We start from the raw sequence: 25474 nt of genomic DNA on the forward strand, positions 1-25474 counted from the left end.
GTCAAACAGTGCATGTTTCAAGACTAGTTCTTGTCAGCAGATCCATTATGATTGTCTGTCCTCCTGAAAGGATCAAATCATAAAAACACTGGGAAGATCTCACCTTTGTTTCAAGGCTGGACAGATCTGAATTATTTTTCCAAAGTCCGTCACTAGTTGTTCTGTACTTCAGGCTTTTCATGTGTTGGTTTGGAGTCTGTTCCAATGTGTAACTTTTTGAAAAGTTTGTCAATCTGTTCATGTGAGAGTTTCTCTTTGATCATCCTCATCTTTTTCACTCCATTGTCACTCATTCCAGTTTTCCTTCCACTCACCTGGATTCCCCCAATGTCTCTGTTTTTTGTTCTCTCTAAACCTTTCATACTAGGATTCTGAATATCTTGCCATTTAAATTTTTCGGCAGCAACTTTCTATTTGAAGGTGGAATGTTTCTAATTTGCTCAGTACTGGTAAATACAGAATCAAAAACAATGATCACATGATTTTTTATTAAATAAGCACTGAACATCATTACTGTAAAGTATAGTTTTCAGTGGAGTCTGCAGGAGATTTTCTGGATGTTTGGCAATTATTTCCTAACTAAAAATGTTTAGAGCCGGGGAGCATTGAGATTGTAGTCACATACTCACCACCCAATGCTTGCTTCATTACAAAATCCATGGTTCCTGCTGCTTGGTAGAGTAGTTTTTCCTCAAAGTCAAAGAACACCAAGCATGTAACCACCAAACCTGAAGATATCTCGCTGGTCCAGTCGTCTTTACTTTTTTCTTCTTCTGTTATAATGTCAAACAATTCTCTGCAAGGCAAGAAAAAAATCAAAGAACATAATGAAGTCATATAGCTTCAATTTACACACATTACATAAGCTTTAAACATTGACATTTTTGCCTCTGTGAGGGAAATGTACAAGTATTGGACAGATAATGAGATCTTTATTACACTCATTCCCTCTGTGGGAGAAATCCCTTTCTGGGAAGAGTGTGGATCAATACTGAGGCCTCTTTCTGTGCTTGAATCCAAACACATCAGTCATCACATTCTGCCAAACCAAAATAAATATTTTATGGAAAATTAATGCTATGATTACTTCATTCATCTGAATTGGTAAGAGAAAACCGTGGCAAATCCAGTTGGGACGCAAATAAACACACATGTATAATAAAAATGAAACCTGGACAATAATGTTCTACACCTGCTAATCAATGGCCAGATTTTTGAGTTGATTAAAAATCATGACTTATTTAAACTTGCAGTCTCAAAAGAAAAACAAAACACAGGAACAAAATGTAGAGCTAGAAATATTATTACTTGACTAGAAAACTAGAAAACATAAATGATTTGTATCCACCTACACATATGTCTATGTAGTAGATAGCTTATTTTGTTAAATGAAAACATTGTTATTTTGAGCTGCAGAATACAGTGCTGTGAATGATTATGAATGCCTCTTAAAGCTTAGTTTGTTGGGATTTGTTAACACAAAGTACCACATAATTGTGAAGCGGAACAAATAAACATTTGTCAGCATTTTACACAATTAAACTCACAAAAAAGTGGCATGCATTGGTATTCACTCCCTTCAACTCTGATACTAAAAATATTTACTTTTTGTAATATCCCAAGATAAAACCATAATGTGAAATTGGCTTGCTTTTGAGCACAGTTAGTATAATTTTTCCACATGGTTTCTAATCCTTTTGACTATGGCATTTGAGCAATTACAGCCTAAATATGTTCCTGTATATGCACTTAATGTAGCACTGTTAAATATTGGCTCTCCTCCACCAATGTCAACCAGGATGAAATCCTCCAACTTTATAACACTTAATGAACCAGAACAGCATTCTATTTTAAATTGGAGTTCCCTTGATTTTCCCTTCGGCGACTGCCCATTGTCATTATGCTACACCAATATTTGCCAGAGTTGAATGGAATAGGGCTGAAATGATTTGGGACAGCAGATTGGGCCGCTTATTCTGGGAGGTACCAGGGGAGACGTGGCAGAGCGGGACAACAATCCGTTTTTAACTGTGTCTAATGCTCCAGGGCTAGAAGCGCCTGATTTCAATTGGCATGAACATGTATCTTCTGTCTGGAGAGAAAATGTCAGCATTGCTTATGTATCCTGATACCAGATCATGAGTCTTCCTTCGTATTGTTTTTTTCCAATATATTTTGTGTAGGACTAATATCAGGGCTTTGATATGGCCAACACAAAATATTGACTTTGTTGTACTTAAACCACCTTGTAACCAATTTGGCTGTGTGATTTAGGTCATTGATCAGTTGGATGACATATTTATGGCCAAGATCTCCTTAGATGCTGCTTCAATATTTCCACTTCATGTTAAGGTGCACCAGTCCCTCCTGCAGCAAAACATCATAACAACATGATGTTAACCTTGGAGTAATAGTTCTTTGCTTAGTGAGACCTTGGTCAGCTCATGTCAGTTCAGGACTCGTTTCACTCTGATTAATGTCATTCTCACTTTCTCAGAGTCTGTTGGTTTTGTTCTTGGGTTGACTTACACATTTCACACATCACTTTGATAGTTAGGCATCAAAAGGAATACTTTAGTTTGATTTAATAATGAAATAAGAGAGAAATGTGTCTTTTAATCTGGCTACAGCTGTATGTTACAGAATATCCCATGTATAATCTAAATACCAGATGTTCCTGTAGGAAATTACGGGAAAAATAATCAAATAAAATAATAAATAAATAATTTCCCCTTGTTAGATTTAGAGATGTCTGGATTTTTCATCTGTCCCTTCCCACCAGCTGCAAACTGGATTTTATCTTCTGCATTAATGGCATGGTCTGTGTGGTGATTGTGGTCTGGCAAAAGAGCAGTTCTCTTATCTTGTCAGAGATAGACTCCAGGACTCTGTAAGAGAGAGAGAAAAAAGGAAAGACGCAGCCCTTGGACAACAGCATCAGCAAGGAAAGGATTCACAGTTCTTATACTTGGCATACCATAATTTTTGACTACCTTGAATCTCAAAAAATCTAAGGGAAATATTCCTGGGTTTAGTAAATCTGCAACATTTCAGTTGTAGAAAACACAATAGCAGAAAAAACAACAATCTAAAAAAACAATATAATATTTGCTTCTCGTTACAATTTATCGTCAGGTTATCATAGGAAACGTTTCTACCTGCCTCCAGGAAGACTCCTCGGACTCAGGAGAACTGAGTTTGTTATGTAAGAGCCTTATCAGTAGGCGGATAGCTTTGGACCGGAAGCTGTAGAAGCTCAACAGCATATTGAAGTTTTGGGTTCTGGTGATAGTGGAAGAGCTTTGAAATCTTACATAACCCTGCGTATTCACAGAGAGCCAAATATATAGTGAACAATTAGTGATGACAGTGCCTGAGGGTGAGCCTCCCTCGCCTCATCTTCCAAAACCATTTCCCTCCATCACTCTTTGGTCTTCTTTTTAATTTTCTTTATCATTATTTTATAATCCAGGCGCTGGCAGCAGTGCATGACGTGGGATAATGTTATCAGGGCCAGGCAGGGTGGCTCACTGATCCGACCCACTTAATTGGAAGTTGTTTCCTAGTTTACCGGCTGAAGACTGTGATGAGAATGGCACCATAAATATGTTAGCAGCGCCTGTATATGACAGCTGAACAAGAGGAGATGAGAGAAGAAAAGAAGAGACAGAAAACAAAACAAAACAAAAACAAAAATCTATACAAATTTCTCATATTAGTGATGGTTTCTCTGCTGGTTTTAGAATCGAATATGTAGGGATGGATCACATGATTTTTCTACAGATTTTTATTTCATTCCACCAGATAAAATTATTTATCACTTTGTCTCAATTGGCTGTGCAGCCCATTCATGGTTGAAATGTAAATAAAGCCCTCTTTAATTTGTTTGTATACAAAGATTAGATGTCAAGATATAAGTAAAGGCTTTACAATAAATTTTCAAATTCTACTGAAGTGCTGATAGCATAAATTTCAGTAATGTATCATAATTAAAGTTAACTTTATTGTTGGTAAAACAAAGTCAGTCTTGGTTTTTGGTCTGTATGAAGGTCAAAGTGAGGCTTCAACCACCAGACATCAAAATAAAACTCATCTGCACAGATCAATTACCGGTAAATATCTGCTGTCTCTCAGTTTAAGGGACATGAAAAGAGTGAAACTCATTTGTAGAGTGCCTGGGATAGATGCCTGGCAGGTAGCCTGTCATGCTGTGTCGACACAAAACCGACAACCAGACCAAGAAGGTAAGAGTAGAATAGGAGTAGACAAAGTTAACTCTACTTTCCTCTCTAATCCGAAAAACTTTTTAAACAAAGTAAAGCGTCCAAATCTTTTGCCAACTTTGTGAATTGATTTGTGAATTGGCCGTTGCAAGAACGTGTTTTGTTTTTGTTTCATTTTATGCTGTACAGCCATTTAAAAGATTACATTTGTTGCTTTGACTGTTAGTAAATGCGGTATATAGAAGTACATCATTGATCCTTTTTCCTCATAACTTCTATAGTCCTCCACATCATGGTGGATTTGAATCTGGGGAGTTTCTGGGGGAGTTTGCCAACCAAATGTTCAACGTTTTTATAAACCGGTGCCTCATCATGCTGAAAAAAATTCTCCTGGATTATTGGAAGAAATGGTTCTTGGAGGATATTTTGACTGCATCTTTTTTTATGGCAGTGGTTTTGGGATAAATTTGAATGATTGTCCTATATGTAAAAAAGAGGATTCATCACACACACTAAATATTGGACTTCCTGCTAAACCTCAGTATGTCCCTGACATGTTTTGAAGAACAGTTTTTTGCTGCCCTTCTTCTTCAAAGGTCCTCACTCTGCATTTATATGGATTTGCATCCACCCGCTGTTGAGGAAGCTCTGCACTGGTAGCAATCTGATTCTTTTGTATATTCTTCAGAATACATTTTAACATTCCTTGTTAGTTTAATTTATACAAACTGTAGCCTGTGACTACACAATAAATATTTGTATCTGTGAAATGAAACACTTCTGTTCATGTTACAAAATAATCCATTTACAATGCAAAAGTCACCAAAGGCTGCAGACAAATGTTGCAGACACTGGTGGATAAATTAATGATGACCTGCTAACGACGTGCCCGCTCTCAGATCTGCCAACCAGCGATCTCAGCACTCAAAAACATTATTTATTCATACGACTTCCTGCCGACAAATTATTCCCTCAGCACAGACTGGCAGGAAAAAAAGAGGCTGCTCCACTGACTTTGACTTATTATTATTATTATTTTTTGCCTGGGTTAATGTTGACAGATTTTCAGAGTTAGAAAGCTAATTTTAGCTTACATATTTCAGACTTTAATAAAACCTAACAAGACGTTCGTGTGGCTCTGCATTTATACAACAGCATTACAGATGAAGTATGATCCTTCACAATCTATTTCCGTGCAAGATCTGATTGAATTTTTAATGCTGGCAGCCTATTTGACCTGCCTGGAATGTGATGTCGCCTGAATATTTCAGTAATGGATGGAAATCAACTTAAATTTAGAATCTTTTTATTCTTCCTAACTACCATTTTTATCCAATAATTTCACTACACTCAGTGTAACCACGTTTTGCAGCAGAGTTGGATGAAACTGATTCTACCTACTGGAAGAAAGATACCTTGACTGTGAACGCAAAGATAGTGACTAAAATCTACAATTCAATTGTATCATGCTCAAATCCCAAAAAGATCATAAGAATTTCCCCCAGCTCTTATTGCACTCTTGAAATGAAAAGCTTTCTTTATTCTGAGGAGATGCAGTCACGTGCTGAGAACCATTTTGACTTAATCATCATAAAACTCTCTTAAGTGACAGACAACAAATACCATGTCTGATAGTATGATGTTTTAGTGTGTCCCTCGCTGTATGTCCACTTTCTACACAATGCCATTGCAAAATCCTTGTCTTTAATTTTCACATAAATGATGCGGACTAAACCAAAATGGACATAATTTATATTCAACCTGTCCCAAATGTATGTCCATGTAAAAAATATTTTAAAGCAGAAATATGATGTGGATTTAACAGTTTTGTAGGATGACAGTAAAAGAGAACTTGAGAATTTCTTCAAACAATGAAGAGAAAATGAGTTTAGTCAAAGTAAAATATCTGCATGAAAAAGTATGTAAGCAGTAGATTAAAATGGCTTTTCAGCTAAATCAGCCCTGGGGTATCACATGGTTTTGTACCAGAGGAAAATTGGCACCCAACCGAGGTCAGTTTATTTAATTTATTTATTTATGTTTTACTGCATGAATCGTGAACACAATCTAAACCCAATAAAATACGGAGCAAAACACAGAAGAATAAAAAAATGGCCAAACAATTGGGCAGAGACATATAAACATGTCCAAGTGGATAATAAGCAAAATACTCATTTACTTATGAATAGAAATGAATAAAGTGATGTGGCACAAACAGAGGAACTGTAATTTGCATGAAACTCATAGAAGTTAAAAAGCTTAACAAAAAACCAAAACAACAACAGTCACCGAAAATCCAACTGGTGATGGAGTGGAACTAAACAGCTGGTGACATTTTCTGAGTGAATCCATTCAGCATGAAGACAAAAGAACCTGAAAAGACAAAAGATCATGTAACACTGCCGACACGTTCGCAGAAGTAGAAGCTGTTCGTTTGTTGACATTTAATCATCTGCTGATATTTTCCCACCAGCTCTCATCAAAAATGTCACTCATTTGCTGCTCTATCACCCCTTTTTAGATTTTTATCTGCTAATCTGCAAAACTCTCAATTTTAAAAGTAAAGGTGGAATATTTCTCTCGTAAGCGTTTCAGATATAATGGACACAAAGCCAATGATAAAAGTTCTTGATCCCTTAGCTTACTGCTTCCACTGTTTCTTATCTTAGCAATTAATTAAATTCATCACCCTACTCCATTTCATTAACGACTGGTAATCTAGCGGACCAGAAGACAGATAGGGTTTATTTTTAGTCTATAAAAAGCCACTGTGTAATTTAAATTTCATCTTCATCGCTCCAACTCAATAGCCTTCTGAATATCTTTGATGAGTGACTTGCGTAAATTTTTATTTTCAATATCTAAAGTACTTCAATTTTAAAAAGGAAAGTATTGGTTCTTTATTTTGTTTGTTAACTTATTTTAGGACAAATAAATTTTTCTTTCTAAATATCTTTTATAAATTCTAGCATCTCACTTTAAAAAAATTGGATTTCTTTTAGTTTTTTGCAAAACTAAAATGCTGCCTGATACAATATGGTATAAAATGGACCAATCTTCAAAAAGTCTTTAATAAAGTTCACATGATTAAAGATAATAATATGTCAGATTTCACAAAGCCCTAATAATAATCCTCATGACTCATGGGAAATAGGTTTAAAACAATAGCGAAAGGTTTGGGGCTTGAGGATGTTTGGGAATTGAAGCATTTCTTTGTCTACTTTTGATAAAGTCCATGTATCTGCAGACCTCTCTGTCTCCTCTCTTTAGGGGATGGACGAAGGACGGGAAGAAAGGAGGCTATCTATCACCAGTGAGGCATTCACTCATTTGTCTTGCAGTCATGTGACTGAAGAAGGAGAAAGACCAAAAGAGGGAGAGAAAGAGAGACAGAAGGGATAAATTAAAAGAAAAATTAGGGCAAAGGATGCAAGCGAAATAATGGGAAAGAAAAAAGTACGGAGTGGAAGAAAATGTCAGGAAGACTAAGGGATAAAACTCAGGGTAAGAGAGGAAAATTATAAGGCAAAGCAGTGAAGCCATTCCAGTGTTAAATGAATCAGATTAAAGGATAAAGCACCCTGTAGCCATCTCCCAATATGATCTGAATTAGAGCAAAAAGAAAATAGTCAAAAATATATTGTAAAGCCCCTATTTTTGCCAGCAAGTGTGAAAAACGCTCAGTCATAAAGGCTGCTAGCTTTTATTTGTTTCAAATATAATCATTAAAAACGTGCACCCCATTCTTGTTGAAAATGCTGCAAAGTTCAATACAAAAGTTTGATAATTGGATCTGCTTAGTTCTATCATAGATAGCATTTAAACATGCTTGTTTAAATGAAACTGCTGCATTGAGTAGAAGACAATAGAATATAAAGTTTGACTCATAAGAAGGAAGCTATGTTTACCACTGACAGGAAAAGGAAATAAATAAATAAATGTTAAAGAAAATAGATGTTTTCCTGTAGTGTCTTTGTGGACAGATGTCCTGAGAGAAACAATCCTTCATAATACTTGGACACTCAGCATTTTACAAGCAGTTGGACTGAGATTTAATTAAAGAAAAATATCGTGTGTAGTAAAATTAAAACATGAAACCAGTCCAATTACAGCATTTGCATTTCAAGAATAGTCAAAAGTCCCTTTGAGTTACTCCGAATTTGTAATTCAAGTCGACTACAAGAACAATATCAAACTCTTTTGTGATCTAACAGCACAAAAAAATAAGTAAAAAATGTTACATACACAATAATGACCTTGATTGTGGTTGGAAATAAAGAAAAATTATTCAAAAGCGTCCTGAATCAGACTATGAACATGAAACCAGTCCAATTACAGCATTTGCATTTCAAGAATAGTCAAAGTCCCTTTTGAGTTACTCCGAATTTGTAACCTGCCAACTGCTCAAGTATAGTGATGAATGCTGCTGGGAGATGGAGAGCTAAACAGACGAGCAAAGCGGGAAACACTGGATTCTGCATTTATGTCACCTGGGATTATTCCAATTACTTTGTGATTATTTAATTTGGTAACACAATCCAAATACTAATCTCTTAATCCCAGAGATATGATCCTTGGGGTTTAATTTAGACAATTTATTCCTTATAGTTTGGCTGACATATGATGTATTGCAGAAGAATATTAGCGCCGTTTGCTTCTCGCCTTAGTTGTTGTTTTGTCCTTTTCTGTCGATAAGTGCTGATTTTTTCAGATTTGTATCAATCCAGAATTCACTTTCCAATATGAAAACAAAGCTCTCGCTCTAACTAGAGGAGGCGGCAGTGTGGGACAGTTCACCTGCCAACTGCTCAAGTATAGTGATGAATAATCTGAGAGATGCATGCAACAGACGAGCATTTCAAACTGGTTTCAGGAATTTACACCAATGATTAGTGCAGTTTTGTGGCTAGCATTACAAAAAAGCAGTACATGTATTCTGTGATTTTAAAACGACTGGACTGATAAATTAAGCTATTTCAATGATAGACAGTCTGATGACGTGAGAAAGATAATTGTTGTTTTAATTCCTCTTGCTTGATTGGCTTACTGAAAACACTTTTGACCATTGCTGCACCCTGTCTTGATACGTTGTAAAAATACACATATGTATATATATTTTAAGCTCCTTACATCTTACGTTGTGGCCATTTATGCTAAGTTTTTGTAGTTTATAATTTCTACCAATTTAGCTTGTTCTTTGGGTTGTTAGAATATGTTTAAATTAATTTAGAACCAAAATTTGTAATTAATTTTTATATTTGGAATTGTTTAGATTACGTGGCTAATTGTTAGACCCTCCCATTAATTTGTGTAATTAAGAACACACCGGGTGCTTTGTGTAGGAGGTTTGTTTGGCAAATGTCTGGTGTGGACGGGAGGGTTTGTAGAATGATTTTTTGACCACTTTTTCCTACAAAAAAAAAACTTTTTCCATATATTCAAACCACTTTGTTGTATCGTCAAACATTAAAGTGAGATTATTTTTCGTTTTGACTAAGCTACAAGATGTTTTTAGTTATTATTTTGTCTATACTTTTGCATTAAATAAATCAATACAAAAGTGCGTTCAAATCCGAAAACTTTCCTGTTACCCACCACGGCCTTTATTGGAAATTTTGGTTTTTTGGAACAAAAGGCTGCGACACATGTGCCTTCTGTGACATTATTCCAGACCCTTCAAATGTAAAATGATTTACTTTGATTCTTTTTCCTGGACTTGCAGCATCCATATCTAAGAGTGCAACCGCAACCTGGTGGCGATTATGTGTGGTGTGTTGAGTGACTGAAGAAAAGAGAGACTGAAGTTTTGAGTTTTCAGCTGATTTGGATAAAGGTTCTTCCAAAGTAGGAAATCATATTATTCCAACCTCCAGCAGATACATACATACAATATGGGCCTGTATTTAGTTGAATACCTTTGCAAGACAAGATTATGGAACCATTAAAAACTCTGGGTAAGTGTGATGGATCAAATCAGGGTTTTTAAAGGATTATTTTAAAACCTGCCCAAATTTTGATATATGTTTCCTTATACATGCCTACAGAACATGACATAAGGAGTTTGTGTTAAAGAAGGCAAACATCTAAAAAAAGCAGGTCAGTGTGAATTAAGGACGAGGGTTGAGAAACACTAATTTAGAGGAGAAGAATGCCAACCCTCAGTATGGGTTTGGCCTGTTTCTTTGTCTTAGAGCGCCATTTTTGTTCCAGGCCAATGAGATGCTGTTCCCACACTGCTAAACAAGATGTCGAACACTGCAGATGGAGAAGTGAACTGTCTCATTTCCTGTCACTGGCCGTCAGTGTGAGGAGCTCTGTGATAAACGCAGTGACAGCGCCGTGTTGAACAGGCGACTCAAAGGAAATCCCTAACCTCACCACTTCACGCAAAACATAAAAAGGCTCTTCTTCATAGTGGCTTCCAGGTGAATCGAGTACCGACCTCAACTTCTTTAACTCGGCTTTGAAGACTGCTGTGCAGGTAATTAGCAGGGGATTCAGGATGAGGAGATTCATTAAACGCCTGACCGAACAATAAACTTGTGATTTCAGAGGGGTGACACAACATGTTGAGCCCTGTTTGAAATGTGGGGGTGGAGCTTTGTCAGAGGACACCTGTGGGCACGAGTCTCATGGAAAATTATTGTTGGGGAAAAAAAGAACTCAAAAGATAAAATGCTCTTTCATGTCCCTCACAAGTATATTATAACTGCAGAAATTATAATAAGAAGAAAGGGAGCGTAATTGTAGATAATAGACAAAAGTTCAAGAATAAAATAAACCTGTGTGAAATAAAACCAGAGAAGGAGATCAAAGAGACAAAATCTAATTTACAAGATGGCCAAGCTTTACCTTTGACCACTAGTTTTATCAAGATAGTAAATGCAGCAAGCGGCAAAAAAATATTTACCTGACAATGACTTATTCTTTTAAGAATACTGCCTGAAAATCACTTTTATCCATTAACAACTATTCTTTAATTGCTACCACATATCTTTCAGACTCTTTCTTCTTAGAGCAATCTTCTCAGCAGAACCTGGCTTTCCTTTTTGTTTGTGTTTGTGCAATCAAACAAAAAGGGGAAGATTTTTCTCCTTAAAGCAGTACTTACAGACAGGAAATACGATCAGCAGAGCAGTAAAAGCAGTGTCACGGCTCTTTTATATGTCTCAGCCTTACAGGCTGCTCTGTCTCCTCCTAAGTCAACTACACCGTTGCTGTCTGACTGACGCCAACACGGAGATTCACAGCAACAGGTGCCAAAGGGTCATTACCGAGGCAACAGAGGCTCTGCATCAGCAACAGAGAGACAGGTGGAAAAAAGAAGAACTTGCACACTGCTGAGTTGAGCAGGAGAAAATTAACTGATGCAATCACACAACGAAAAGTTACTGGGAGAACATGTGATGTTTACACCAGGGCTGCATCTAAGCCAGTAAATCCCCGCAAAATATAAACATCTTTCTTTATTATTACAGTTTGAACATACGTCTCAAAAAAGTGCAAATGTTTTGTTGAAATATGTCACTTGAAGTAACAGAGATGCCAGGCTTCCCAGTTCCTCACTGGACATGCAGACTAGTATACGAGCAAAATTATGAGGGAGTTCAGTCATTCCAGCGGAAAATTGAAGAGGTCAAAATCATGTCGCGTAATTCCGAGCCACAGCCCACCAAAAGCCCATTAACTGTCTGAGTGGTCATTAAGAAGCAATAAATGTCAAATATTTTAGAGTGAGTCATCTAATGGGGAAACAAAAATGAAATCTAACACAGGTGCGAGACTCATAATCAGCCAGAGGAGCGTCAGTGACTCAGTTTTCCAGAATGACTCATCGATTCGGAGTCGAGACGTTCTATGAGCTGCTGAGGGAACCTGAGCAGGTGGGAGGAGACTGACAGGTGGACACTGAGACAAACAGAGGAACAAAGATGTGCAGAGAGACAGATATACCTAACCGAAAGCCTGAGATATCTATGAGAATGAGATCACACACGCTGACAGAGTTACGGTTTTCACGCTCAGAGATGTTAATAAAAAAAGGGCGGGTGGGTAAAACGGACTGATTTGGAAAAACTTTGCATGTTTAGAGTCATCATCCCTTCATCACGAGGGAAGACAAATAAAATGGCCAAAAGGAAAAGCAATTGTTCAGTTCAGAGAAAAAGAAGAAAGTCGTCCCATGATTGAAGGGCGGTATCACCAAAAGCGACATGCGCTGACCCATGAGCAGCCTCACCAGAGCAGCTTGTATTCAGGCTTTCACATTGAAAACAGCACCCTCTGAAACATAGCAAAAGAATTTTGAAAATAGTATGTGCAAAGCTGTCATGCTGTGAGCTCTAACGTGTATTTGTCTTGTGGTAAAAGAGACTAGAAGTAAACCTGCTATTGACACCGATAAAAAGAGCAACAACAAAGGAGAGAAAATTGTGATGACATTCTGATCTTGCATTGTGGATCTTGAGAAGGAGACATTTTATCAGACACCAGATAATCTTCTCCACAGCTAGAGATATCCTCCATCTATTGGCTACACAACTTTGTGTCAGAGCGCTCAACTGTTAAAAATTCAGAAATGTCAACTTTGACAACTCAAAAGTGCGGGCTCCACTGTGCTCTACTTTTGTTTTAAAAGTCTATGCATAAAGTAAAACCTCTCTAAGCTACCTCTTCCAGTTCACAATTGCACGTAAGATGACAAGCAATATCTAATTTAGCATCTTCTGAGTGTAGCTTGTGTTTAAGGTAAGAGTAAGGTCTCAAGATTTTGAATATTTTAGAACATTACAATGTCAGAGCAAAGAATCTATGCATTTAAACCAGACTAGGATCGTAAAATCATTGTCCTCTGGCTGGACAATATAACAATACTAATATTATAATAGACTGAAACATTTTTTTTTGTTTCTTATAACTCAGCCTGTATGGAGTCTCGCAGACACATCCGACACCGCCCCATCTAATGAACATCACACAGAGTGCTGCATTGTATAACATCAACAAAAATTAAAAGTTATTTTCCTACACATTGGACGTCTCTTCAAAAAACTTGTAATATTTGACAAGCCTTACCTGATCATGTCGCAGAATTGCTGATTTTTCATTTTGGTTTTAATTTTTATTGTTCAGTTCCAATGACTGCTATTGCCAGAAATTAACTCAAAACATATTCATTCATAGTTCATTATGAAATATATTACTGGAAAGATTGAGTTCAGCTACTGATCTGGCCCTAAATAAAAAACACAGTTACTCCAGTGAGCTTTTGGGAAAACTAATCGCCCACTCCTTTCATAGAAATGTCTTTTTATCAAATGGTTCCTTGTGAAGAGTTTAGATTTTCTCCAACCCCACAGCTGGAGTTCGAAAATACTGTATATTGTATAAAGGGACTGACTCTTTTACTCAGGTGTTTTTCATATTGAATCTATTACTGCAGTAAATTGTAATGGGACTCCCTATGTCTGCAGGAGTTTTGATTTTTGATGACATTTTAAATCAGTAAAATGTTATTGTATGTCATCATGCAGTCTCAGTCTGTGAGTTGTGGAGTTTCCTCTCAGAAACAGTGAAAGAGCAGGATGTTAAATGTGGGCTGATGGCGGATCAGAACCGAGACGGCTCACATATGCGGAGGTCCGTGTTTGCATCTGATGGGAGCATGAAAGCCAACACACTGGGCAAACCTTTGTGCGCCGCTGTCACTCAAAACCCTCACTGCTAAGAAGAACAAAGCCATCAATGCCACAGCTTTATTCATTTGCTCAGCTCTGCCAGCAATTTTTTTGTTATGAGAACAGCACAGTGACGCCGATAATGAAAGCACATTCTCCTCAAAACACAGCAGACAGCTCAGAGATAGAAGCATATAATAGTTTGGTTGCCAATACATGTTATTTCAAGGATTAGATTAAAAAGATGCGTGCTTCACTGCTGAGTTGTCATTTAAACCAGAGTCTAACTAATTGTTAAAAAAGACAAAAAATTAGAAAAGTCAGAAAAATGTTGCAAATTCAAGCAATTCGGTAGTTTGTGTTTTGTTTAGAAGAGTACAGAGACTCGATGCACTGGTTGAATACAGAAGATCTCAGGCTTCAGGATTAGCTTGACTGAATTGCCAGATCAAATCCAACATTGAGATGACAAATCAATAAGAATGGATCAGTAAAATGTGCTTTGTTTAACTGAAATACAAACACAGTCCTTTGGAGAAACGCTCATCTTAGTTCTTGCCAAAGTTTGCAGACAGAACAACAAGGCAACAGCTGGCAGAGTATCATGTTATATTGCTGGTTTAGTTTATCTGAGCCAAAATGTTTTATGTTTCCTGATGCCGAATGTCCAAAGAGAAATACATTGGCCTATTGAAACTCTCTGCTTTAACCCAGCAAAGCTGCAGTGAGCAGTTTATCTGAAAAAACCCACTAGAGCACATCTATACAAACGATCACATGAAATATAAGCAATCATTTAGAACAAAAAATATAGACAATAGAAATGTATTATAAAAATATTGCAGTTAACAATATTTTTATTTTGTTAGAACAACTTTAGTACTGGCTTTTTACAGATAATAAAGAGTCTCCAGCACAGCTAGAACTAAATCCACATAAAGAAAATGTGTGACGCTCTATGTGGTGCTTTTATTTCCTCTAAATTGAAAAGTAATAAAAACTCTATTGATGTCCTGTATGTGCCGGAAAGAGATGCAGATTTCAGCTGACTGTAAACACAGGGCATGTTTTTCAGTCACATTCTTTCCTCCTCTGAGAAACCTCATGAGGGTTTTAACAGTTTATCGAAGGTGTTACCAAAACACAACAGCGAGCAAGGGAAGCATCTGCTTAACAACCCTTGAGCACAGTCAGTGCTACAAAGAGTGGAAATAAATCAAGAGCCAAGGTATTTAAGCCAGCTGTAGAGGATGTTTTATAGAAATGTAGATAGAAACAGACAGTTCTGATCAATATGCTATTTCTCAGTAAATATTGTTCTTTCTTACAACTATCAGAGTGGCTTGCTAATGGATTCATAAAAGTTATGATTCTGTGGTGATAATTAGTTTTCTAAATTACAACAAGGAGTTTTAATGACTCGACAAAATGTTCTTGATAACCAAGCCTGAAAAATGAAGAGCAAAAAAAAAGAAAAAAATGATTCTTTAATCCAAGTATGAGAGAAAAGCAATTCAACTTCAGGTATTTCTGTTCGTTTGAGCTCTTTTCAATTCATTTTAGTTGTTTCCCTGCGTACACAAATGGTGGGGTGAGTCTGGCTCCTTTACAGTGTCAGTGACTGCAGACAATCAGTCTGACCCCTGATTCATTTTAGGCTTTATTTAATAATCTCATCTGGTCACATCTGGTCCAAGCAGCAGATCGGAGAGCCAAAAACAATTGTTCAGAGACAAAGATGACAAGAATAGAGACAAGAAGACAAACTGGGTTGAAAGAAAAATATATTTTGATTAAATCAAAATCTTAAAATAAACAGTGCTCTATTCTTTGAATTTTATGACAACTGTTGTTTGTGTGGTGAAATTGAATATATTGCTGTCCAGACATAGGAATAAAAAGGAAATAAAAAAGTTGATTTAATTAGCTAAGTAAAAATAAAAAAAAGATGAGACAGATATAAGTAATTAAAGTAATTAAATGTCTGATTTTTGTGTTATTTATATCTTTCCAGTGCTGTAGAGTGAGTTACTATGGCTCAAGTCTCTCCATGTGATTGGCTGTTTCTCACCCATTTCCACACACCTCCCATTAAACAGGATTTGTTGTAGATGCGCGTGCACAGTGACACACACGCACCCATTGATTACAAATCGTATTTCCTTGAAGCCCAAACAACACCTACCAGTGTGTCAGCCCCTTCTCAGCTCCGGGGCGAATTACATAAAACTAATCAATGCTGTGGCTGCTATAAATAATTCAGACTGTCCATCATCCATCAGCAGCCGAGATGCTGCTGCTGGCTGCTAGTGAAGGCACTGCGGAGGACCCGAGCCGGCCTCCTGCCTCCTCCCCGTCAATGATTTTTAGTGGAAAAACCGCCACCTCCTCCTTGTCTCATCACGTACTCTCACCCAGGCGGTATGGCGGCAGGATCCGCCTTCACCTGGACGGAGGGAGAAGACGCAGGTGGGTGACGGAGGAGGGAGTATAATCATCCGCAGTTTGTGCAGAACTAACACAAATCCCGCGGTTTCGGAGAGCGCGCTGTTTCCTGGATTTTGCAGCAGCGGAAGGCGGATACCTGCAGTTCGCCAAGCCGCCTGAATATGCTTATCTGCACCGTTACACAGCGACAACAGTAACAATAATGATTTAGATTAAAAAAAAAACAAAAAAACCTCACCTCCCTAAAACCATACGAGCTGCAACATTGGAGCAGCTCATCAGAGAAAGAAGCAAAACACCAAGCGACCCTCCCCGCAGCCTCTCCCAGGATATTTTCTCTGCGCACGGTGCGTTTGGTTTTACTGACCTGATGCGTCTGGAGAGGGCGAGGCGGCGAAAGGGATCCCTGCGAGTCTGCAGCCAAACCTCCGTGTGATGCCCGTCCTATATCCCGTCTCTCTCTCCACCACCGCCACCACCAACACCCCCTCCTGCGCACTATTACCTCACAGCCTCCTCTCAGCTCCTCCAAGACCAGAGAGAAAGAGAGCATATGGCATCTCGGTCTAAATGAGAAAAACATTTTAGTTTTATACATGCTGGTGCATCTCAATCTGTATATATACATATATATAATCAAAAAGTTAATGTTTTTCAGTAATTCAATTAAAAAATTAGTTAAAAAATAGTGGTGGTTATAGTTAGTTATGTTATTCACCACCCAGAGCGACATGTATTAAAGGGGCGTCACAACAAGAATGCTTCAGTCATCTAATATCTCTTATTTGAAAGTCTCTTCAACAAGTATAAGTTGCCATTTTGTGAAAAAAATTATGCTGGAATATTTATTAAAATTGATTTAGACTATGAAATTAAAAGTAACAGTTTTTACAGAATCTTGACTAAATTTCCTATTTCCTCTTATTTCGTTCTAAACCTGAAATACTCAGAGTGGTGAAACTTAAACAAAACATACAATGCACTAAACATATAATATGTAAAATAAGTATTGAGTACATCAAAGTTTTTATATTCAGTAAATATATTCTGTAACCTCTCCAATCGCCCAATGACCGCTGGACATGGATATAGACAATCAACATATACGTGCCTATTTAATGATTCTCACTGTCTCGTTTTTTCTTTTTTCTTTTTTACATTTATGGAGTAAATTTAAATTACTTGGATTGTTGTTGACAACTGATGCTAATTTTATGTCAATAGAAGTATTAAGAATTTATTTACTAAGAAAACCACTGAAAAGTAGAATGCTTTTTTCATCTGTGGTCTATTTCTCAAAACACATTATTAACAAATAATCCTCACAATTATTAACAAATAATTGTGAGTGTTTAAGTTGCCATTGCAACTTAAACACTTGCAATGGCATTTTCTATTAATTATTCAATTAACTGTATGCTAATTTAAATTTGATTTTAATTTGATTTCCTTCATATATTAATTTCTTGTTTTTGCATTTACTTGTATTCTACACCACTTTTTAAGTATTTTATTTCTACTGTAATCAGTAAATTTTTATTTCCAATATTTTATTCCTTAATTTTAGTCATTCTTGATGACTGAAATTAAAGAATTTTAGTTTTTTAGTCAAGCATCAAGCAATGCTAGATGTTCAGCACTTTGTTCTGTGCCTATGTTTTTAACATAAGTATGTTTTGGTCTGACCTAGAGAAGCAGTTGCCATTTACCTTTTCAACTCCACCATTTTCCACTGAGAAAGAGTCATCAGTCAAAAACAATTAAGTCATATCAATAGTTTACATTTTAGCAAACGTTTCCAAAGGTCATACTAGACAAATCTGGGTAAAAAAAAAAAAAAAAAAAGCCAAACATGGGATCATTTAAAACATTATAGCACAAACACTTAATAAGAGCTGTAAGCATGAGGGTGGAGGATTGATGGTTTGGGTTTATTTTGCAGCCAGAGGACCTGGGCAGGATGTTGAGTTGACCATGATTTAGTCTGAATGTAAAAGAAATCCAGAGTAAGTGTGAGTCTATCTCTCTGACAGCTGAGGTCTGACCTGGACTGGACTTCATTACCAGAACAGACCTGATTAAAAAGTATTGTGTGGTGGCGCCTTAATAATGTCCACCACAATAATTTGAATAGTCTTTAATTTTTATGTGATATTGCTAATACAACTAATAAAATAACCATTGTGATCATTAGTTTATTGTGTTAATTCCAACTTTTACAAAAAGTATATTTTTTTCAGTTAAAGTCATGACTCTATAACAGAAGATGTGTGTTTGTTACGGGTTTGCTAAATGATGCTCCAAAGTGCCCATGAGAAGAAGCTGAAATGCTCACAGATGTTAGCTATAAAACACATTGAAGTTTACTACTGGTTTATTACGGGTTTTACAAGCCGTGCTGTTGTTTGGAGGAACCCGCTTCACTAACTTCCATGCTAGAAAGTCGTTTGATGGCCATAAAACATCTCCTGAGTCATTACTGGAGTGTCAAAACCTGATGGCCACTAGAGTTATTAGACGTGAAAGGAGCTATAGAAGAAGAAGATGTACATCTACAGCTCTACTGAGTTTATAATTCAATAAAAGCAGCAGAACATGAGCCAGAAGTTGAGGGAGAGCAGATGCTCGGGGAGCAGACGGCGCTTTAGTGCTTCATAAATAAAAAGTTGTGCCACCGCTGCATTCAGGTGTCAACAGCTTTCAGAGCGTGGCTGGAGGCTGCTGACGTAAAGCCTGCTGGAACACTAATGCACTCATTGTTATAGTGTCATTATCAGCCTCATTTATCATCGGACAAACACACACAGGGTGCGCACCAACGCTAAGCAAACAGACAGGACAGGTGCTGTGTGGTTCACATCACTCCACCAACAAGGCTGGATGAAAAACAACCCCAGAGCATGGTTTGCAGGTAAATCCATGATCTGAGAGCTAAGACTCAGAAAAAACATTGAGTTCATTGTTTGTCAGGTGTGAAGGTTGAGATATAAATTCACTGACAGTCTGCCTCTAGTTTCATTTTAAGATTTTAAAGATGATCACAGACTGCATGGAATCCATCAGATATGGCCATTAGAGGTGACATGATGCTGTGATAAATCCCATTCTCCACAGTCAAGGTGACAATGTTTCCTGAAAAAACAGGCTCTATATGTAAAAGTCAGCTGCTTGAACTTTCTGCACATTTTGTTGCATTATAAACACAAACATCAATGGTTTAACTTGGATTTACTGGAACACATTTTACTCTGTAGATGTGCAGTGCTGGTTGTGATGTATCCAGAAGGCTTGCAGCTGTGAAGATGGTTGTTATTCTTCAAAGACTTGACTCAGAGTGAAACACAAAAATTCACTAAATATTTCAAAATTTAATCAGTAAATTCAATAGATAATTTTCTTTCCACTTCTCAATGAGATATATTTAGTGTTGGTAAATTAAATTTCATGGCTGTAATGTTATCAAATGTACAATAGTTCAAGGAGTAATTTTGCAAGGCATCAGACTAGATCAGGCATCTTCAAATTCAGTCTTTGAATCTGGTGCAACTTTTAGATGTGACTCAAACAATTGGGTCATTAGCTAGACTTTAGATAATGCCACTGCATATTGACATTTGATTCTGGTGTGTTGAACCAGGGACATATCTAAAAGTTGCAGCACACCCATCCTCAGGGCCTGGATTTGAGGACTAGTTGGCAAAAGAAGACATCAGCAGTGAACCTATCAATGTAAGTTTGAATCATGAGCCACCAGTCAACACAAGAGTAAACAGATTTGAGGGTGTAATAGCATTAACCTGCTTTAAATAACAATGTCCTGCCAGAGAAAAGATGCAAATTAATGTGCTTTGGGTCTGTCGGTGACTGTCAAATATATTATTGGTCTTCATGAAGCTGTATGTTCACTGATGTTCTCTAAAAAAAAAAAAACTTCAAATGCCTTCACAGAAAAGTGTTAATTAAACTCCCCCAAGAAAATGGACAGAAGTTTATGGTAGTAACATAAAAAACTGTGGAAAAAGTTCAAGGGGTGTGAATATAACAAGTGACTACAATTTGTATTGCTGTAAACGCAGCTTTTCAGCTGCCTGCTGGATTGAAAACCTCAGAGAGGAAAAAAGCCCACAAATTTAATTGCTGCCACTGTTTTCTATGAATAAAATTACTCTCACAGAGCACAAGCTGTTTGCTCGTTGGGCAGATGTCACTTAAGAAACTTGTGAAGTTCAATCTTGGCAAATAATTCATTCATGGGGTGGGGGAGAGGGGAGGAATTAAATCCTGTGTGTATTCTCTGCTTTGTTTGTACTGCTGTTGACAGCAACAACAAAAATTACATTTCATGCTTTAAAATCGTCAGGGGTTTAAAATGAAAAGGCGGCTACTTCTAAGACGTCAACATGTGTGAGTTTTACAAAAAATAATTATGGAACAGAGTCACCTTTGAGCAAAAGCAGAGAAATGTATCCAATGAATATCCAGTATGAAGCTCCTTTTGTAGAACAGTTAAAGGGGCAGCATAATGTATTTTCCAGCCACACAGTGCCATTTTACAGCACAATCAAGTAACTATGTTAACTTCAGTTGCTGTATATATCAAACATGACTTAAAAGAAATTTGACTTTCCAATTTAACTCCTTGAAATTGGGTCTCCGTCTCTTTAAGAAGCTCTTGGTCTTTCCGACACACCGCCTTCAACAAGTCATCACAACAATGTTTCTCCATTAAGCCCTTTACAGCATTCTTACGAGCGTTGGACTAATAAGCAGTTTGTATAATAAGCTCAGCAGACACACAGTTCCACCAGGTGTTTACTAATTGCTGCTCATTGTTACAATATGCTGTTTATTTTTATAAGTCAGTTCAATCTATTTTATTAATTAGAAGCTGTGAAAACTCCTCTCCTTACCAAACCTTATGGCTTATTCTAGCTGAGCAGCCCAATAACGCTTGCTTTTCTTTTCCATCTTTACAAAGTTGCAGTTTTCTCTTCTATTTCTCCCTTATCTTCCTTAATAATTCCCTCTTGGCTCCCTTCTAACAGCATGCCTATGTGCTCACTTCTAATTTCTCGTTTTCCTTCTCCCTTCTCTGCTAAAGTTTCCTATAAGCCTTTTTTTAATCTCATTTCTCTCATCTTTTTCACACCCTCCTATCTGTAAAAGCATAAATTAGCTGTTTAAAAAACCTGAACCAGACTCAGATGAGATCTTAGTCCACTCAATTGATTGCAGTTTTGGTCAATTAGCATTTCTCAAGTCTAGATCTGTGAAAATCACTCACAGCTTTACCAGCTTATGTTCTGATAACAATGAAGGGAGGCAAAAATAAACACATAAGCAAATTATTAGAGAGTTTCAATTATTAGAAACTATTAAAGGTTGCATCTGAACTGAAAACCTGTTATTAACTTGACTATCCTTCACTGACACAGTTTCTATATTTGCTTCCATTCTTTTAGATCCGTTTCCTCCTCCCTTTTTTTAACCGTCGAGGCGTAGAGGCCTGATTAGTCCATTAGTCACAGAAAGGAGTATATTTTATCATCAGTGAATGAGCCATCGCTCCTGCCCCTGAAAACGATCCATCACTGTAGTTAGTCACCTCAGTAGTTAGAAGCAGATCGGAAGAGAAAACATGAGATTAATAGCAACAACACGACTCTCATTACAGCAGCCCAAAGGGAGAAAGTGGAAGGACAGCGGCTGCAGCAAACAACCTCGGTATCAGGTTATTAATAAGACAGTTTTTTCATGGATCCCAGAAATTCTGGAACATGACTTAATTCAACGTTCAGAATTTTGGAAGCAGCCTCCGTTTTTGATAACTGCTTTAAACCTGGACGCTTGGTTTCTTAGTTGCTGTTTAACAAATTTCATTTAGCATTTGTATATATGCTGTTTGAAGGAGCTACTATATCACCACCATCTTCAAATACACCTTTATCTAACATTTTCTGACAAAAAATTATTTTGGCCTGATATAGTAGGGAAAAACACTTTACCACTGTTTTCATCAGAAATTTTGATCTAGGTATTTCTTTTTCCTAAAAACTGGCAAAAATGACCAGGAATTAGGTAATTTTGTACTTCAGATTTTTCAAATTGACAACCTTACATACATTTTCTCAATATTTAGTAAAATATTATTTGTTGGAAACTGGTGTAGCCGAGCCATGTTTATTGAACGCCTTCTTGACACACAACACAGCATTACAACAAGGAGATTCAGAAAGAGAGAGTGAAAGTCGAAAATTTCAGTCTGTAATATGTTGATCTGTAACTTTGTGCCCACTCTACCGCCACTCGTCTCCTCCTGGGAGTTAACGCTTGTGCAGCTCAGAGCTTCTTGTCTTTATCCGGAGCATTTGGCGGAGCAAGCTGAGTGTAGCTGCTGTCAGCAGTTCGCTGCGTCTCCTCAGAGAAAAGCCTGACTTCTGCACTTCCAATTAAAGCAATAATCTGCATCTTGCTGCTTATTCCCTGAAGGTCAAGACCACAACTTGGAAACCAGAACAGACCTTGTTGTTGTCTGAGATAAATTCAGGGCCAACAGCTTTAATCATCAATGTAGGGTTTGTTGAAGAGACTCACTGATTTTTGTTGGGTTTTTTTCTCTCTTTTTATTTTTTTTTTTACCATTTTTCCACAGCCTAATGTCTACCAACATGCATTTCATTGACAGTCAGATATGTTCCCTGAAAGCAGGGAAAGACTGAGAAATGCTAAACTCACATTAGCGTAAAGCTAGAGTACAGTCAGCATCATGAGACTGAGAAGATTGTGACGTCCTTGATAAACATACAAATGGGATGAAGTCTAAGTTAACACAATACCAGTGTTCACTTAGAATGCTTGGAAAGTTTTTTGTTAGTAGGGTCCAGGTCCTTTCCCCATGAGTTCCGAGTCAAGCATAGTTTAAAAATTTCATTGGTTCAACACATCTTATTAAAGACAACTTCTTAAAAGAAAGGGATAACAGAAGAGCTCTGTAGGGAGGAGGGAATGCAAAAGTATTAACAACCACTATTTTAGACTGTATCTACACTAAAAAGGGAGTAGTTAAAAATGTAATTCAACTGGACGTCTGATAAACATGGATGAAGAGGGACTCAAGATTATTTAGGCAACACACACAGTGATGAGGATGAATATGGATGAAAAGAATCTCCAAATGTCAGTGTCAGAACTGCAACAATGAGGGATATTATTGGGTTGCTAAGTCTCCATAACAGCCATCAGACAGCATCACAAACGTAAACATGGGGAGTTTGTGAAACTCTGCTGGGACTTATAAATGTGTGCTTTAGACAGATAAGACCAAGACAAACTTTTCAGAAACAAGCACGTCATGGGAGTCTTTTCTGAAACAAAGATTGAATACTGTCACAAGCTTCTGACTCCTAATGTTAAGTAAGGTGGAGGGTGTGTGATGCTGTGGGCTTGTTCTTCAAGAGGCTTCAAGGAATCTTTTCGAAATGTATGGCATGATGAACTGATTCAAATACTGGAATGCTTTACAAGGAAATTTGGCGAGCAAATCGAAAATGACAAAGAAACTTAGTTTAGGGTCATCACAAGCCCCAGATGCAGATCGAATAGAAAACTTGTGAGGTGAACTAGGTGAAATAGTACAGAAGATGACCCTCATGCTCTTTACTTGTATGCTTCAGCATTATGAAATGCTATAAGAGAAGACCAGTGTTTGAAAAGCTGGCTGCACAGAACAAATACTTCTGTAAAAATAATATAAAACTTCTTAAAGTTAAAATCCCCCCCTTCTGAATAAATGTATTCAAAGACATTTCACACATTTTTGCCAATATGTGTGGAGGGGGGCTGGTGGTGGATAATTACACTTAAAAAAAAAAAAATCTGTATAAAAAAAATAAAAAAAACCCCTGCAAATATTTATCCAGCAGGATTTTTCAATGTTTTACAAGAACTTTTTGACTTACTGTAACAATAACTAAAAGGCAAAATGTTTCAAGTAAATAACCTAAGCCTTTAACTTCATACACCAGATGGGTCTTTTTTCCTCACTTCATCTTAACTCAAAAATCCAATTTTCAGGCACTGAGTACCTCTGAAGTTTTATGAACCAAGATTAGATTTCAGGTTCGTCTTTCACCATTAATGGATGAGACCAACAATGATAAAGGCAGCCGCTAGATTAGATTGGGAACACAATGAACCGTAACCACAAAAAAAAAAAATTGCGAAAGTAGTTCATTTATTTTAATGCTGCAACTCCTCCGATATGCAATTAGACTCTACTTCACCTGCACTGAGGCTGAAAAACTGCAGAAAGCGGCTCTTTTATCTTCATTGAGAGCAGCTTAAGTAAATGACCCAAAATTTAAAAGAGGCAGGAATTAAATCATAGTTTACTTGTCGATTGACTTGTAAAATACAAAGTACTTCCTTTAAATACTTGAAATTAAACACGTTTGGAAGAATAACTGATATCACAGGTTCATGTTACACCAAACTTTAAGATCAATCGGGAAGCCTCCGGTCAGCAATTATCCACAACAGCGGAAGTGCCCTTTAACCGATTGGAGTCTAATTAGTTTTGACTGAAACAAATGGACGGGTGGGTCTGATTATCTGTCCGCACGCAGCTGCCCTTCCTCAACCCACACACACACACACACACGCACACGCACACACACACACACACACGGGTGTAACCAATCACTAACACGCTTGCACACATGCAAATGTACAAACACACTTGAGCACGCCCTGTCTGCAACCATTAGGATGCGATGGGACTGAATGCTGGAGCACATCTGAGCCTCTGATTAAACAGAGCAGGCTCACCTTTGGGAGAGCTGCTGATCAATGCAAGGGAATATTGATCAGAGTGAAACCTGATTGATGCTCCTCTAACATTGTTACATCTGATTTATACATAACTGTGAACAAGAAATAAATCCTAATAGGCCTTCTTGGGGCTCGTTTTCAGGTGAAAACATAAATTAAGAAGCTCTCTTTAGTAAATACTTTTGAGTTTCTTCTGTTTAACCTCATCTATGCCCATCCAGGTCTTATCTTCCATGTATTAGTGACTGTGTAATGAATGTCAAAGGCTTATTTCATTGTGAAGAAGCAGCAGACATT

General features: G+C 37.3%; 1 protein-coding gene across 2 annotated transcripts in view; it reads right to left on the reverse strand.

The window, feature by feature from the left end:
* The window catches only part of LOC122836994 (complexin-2), a 29578-nt gene extending 12735 nt beyond the window's left edge, over positions 1-16843 (reverse strand). The window contains exons 1-2 of one of the 2 annotated variants that reach the window (XM_044127040.1): positions 16716-16843; positions 630-796 (exon numbers count right to left, since the gene is read on the reverse strand). In XM_044127040.1, coding sequence (XP_043982975.1) covers positions 630-660 — 31 coding nt within the window. In that variant the 5' untranslated portion in view covers positions 661-796; positions 16716-16843. Of the gene's footprint in view, positions 1-629; positions 797-16586 lie in introns of both variants that reach the window. The other variant, XM_044127039.1, reaches the window with a different exon arrangement.
* Positions 16844-25474: the final 8631 nt, after the last annotated feature.

The sequence above is a fragment of the Gambusia affinis genome, linkage group LG09 (assembly GCF_019740435.1).
Source record: "Gambusia affinis linkage group LG09, SWU_Gaff_1.0, whole genome shotgun sequence".
In the NCBI taxonomy this organism is placed as follows: Eukaryota; Metazoa; Chordata; class Actinopteri; order Cyprinodontiformes; family Poeciliidae; genus Gambusia; species Gambusia affinis.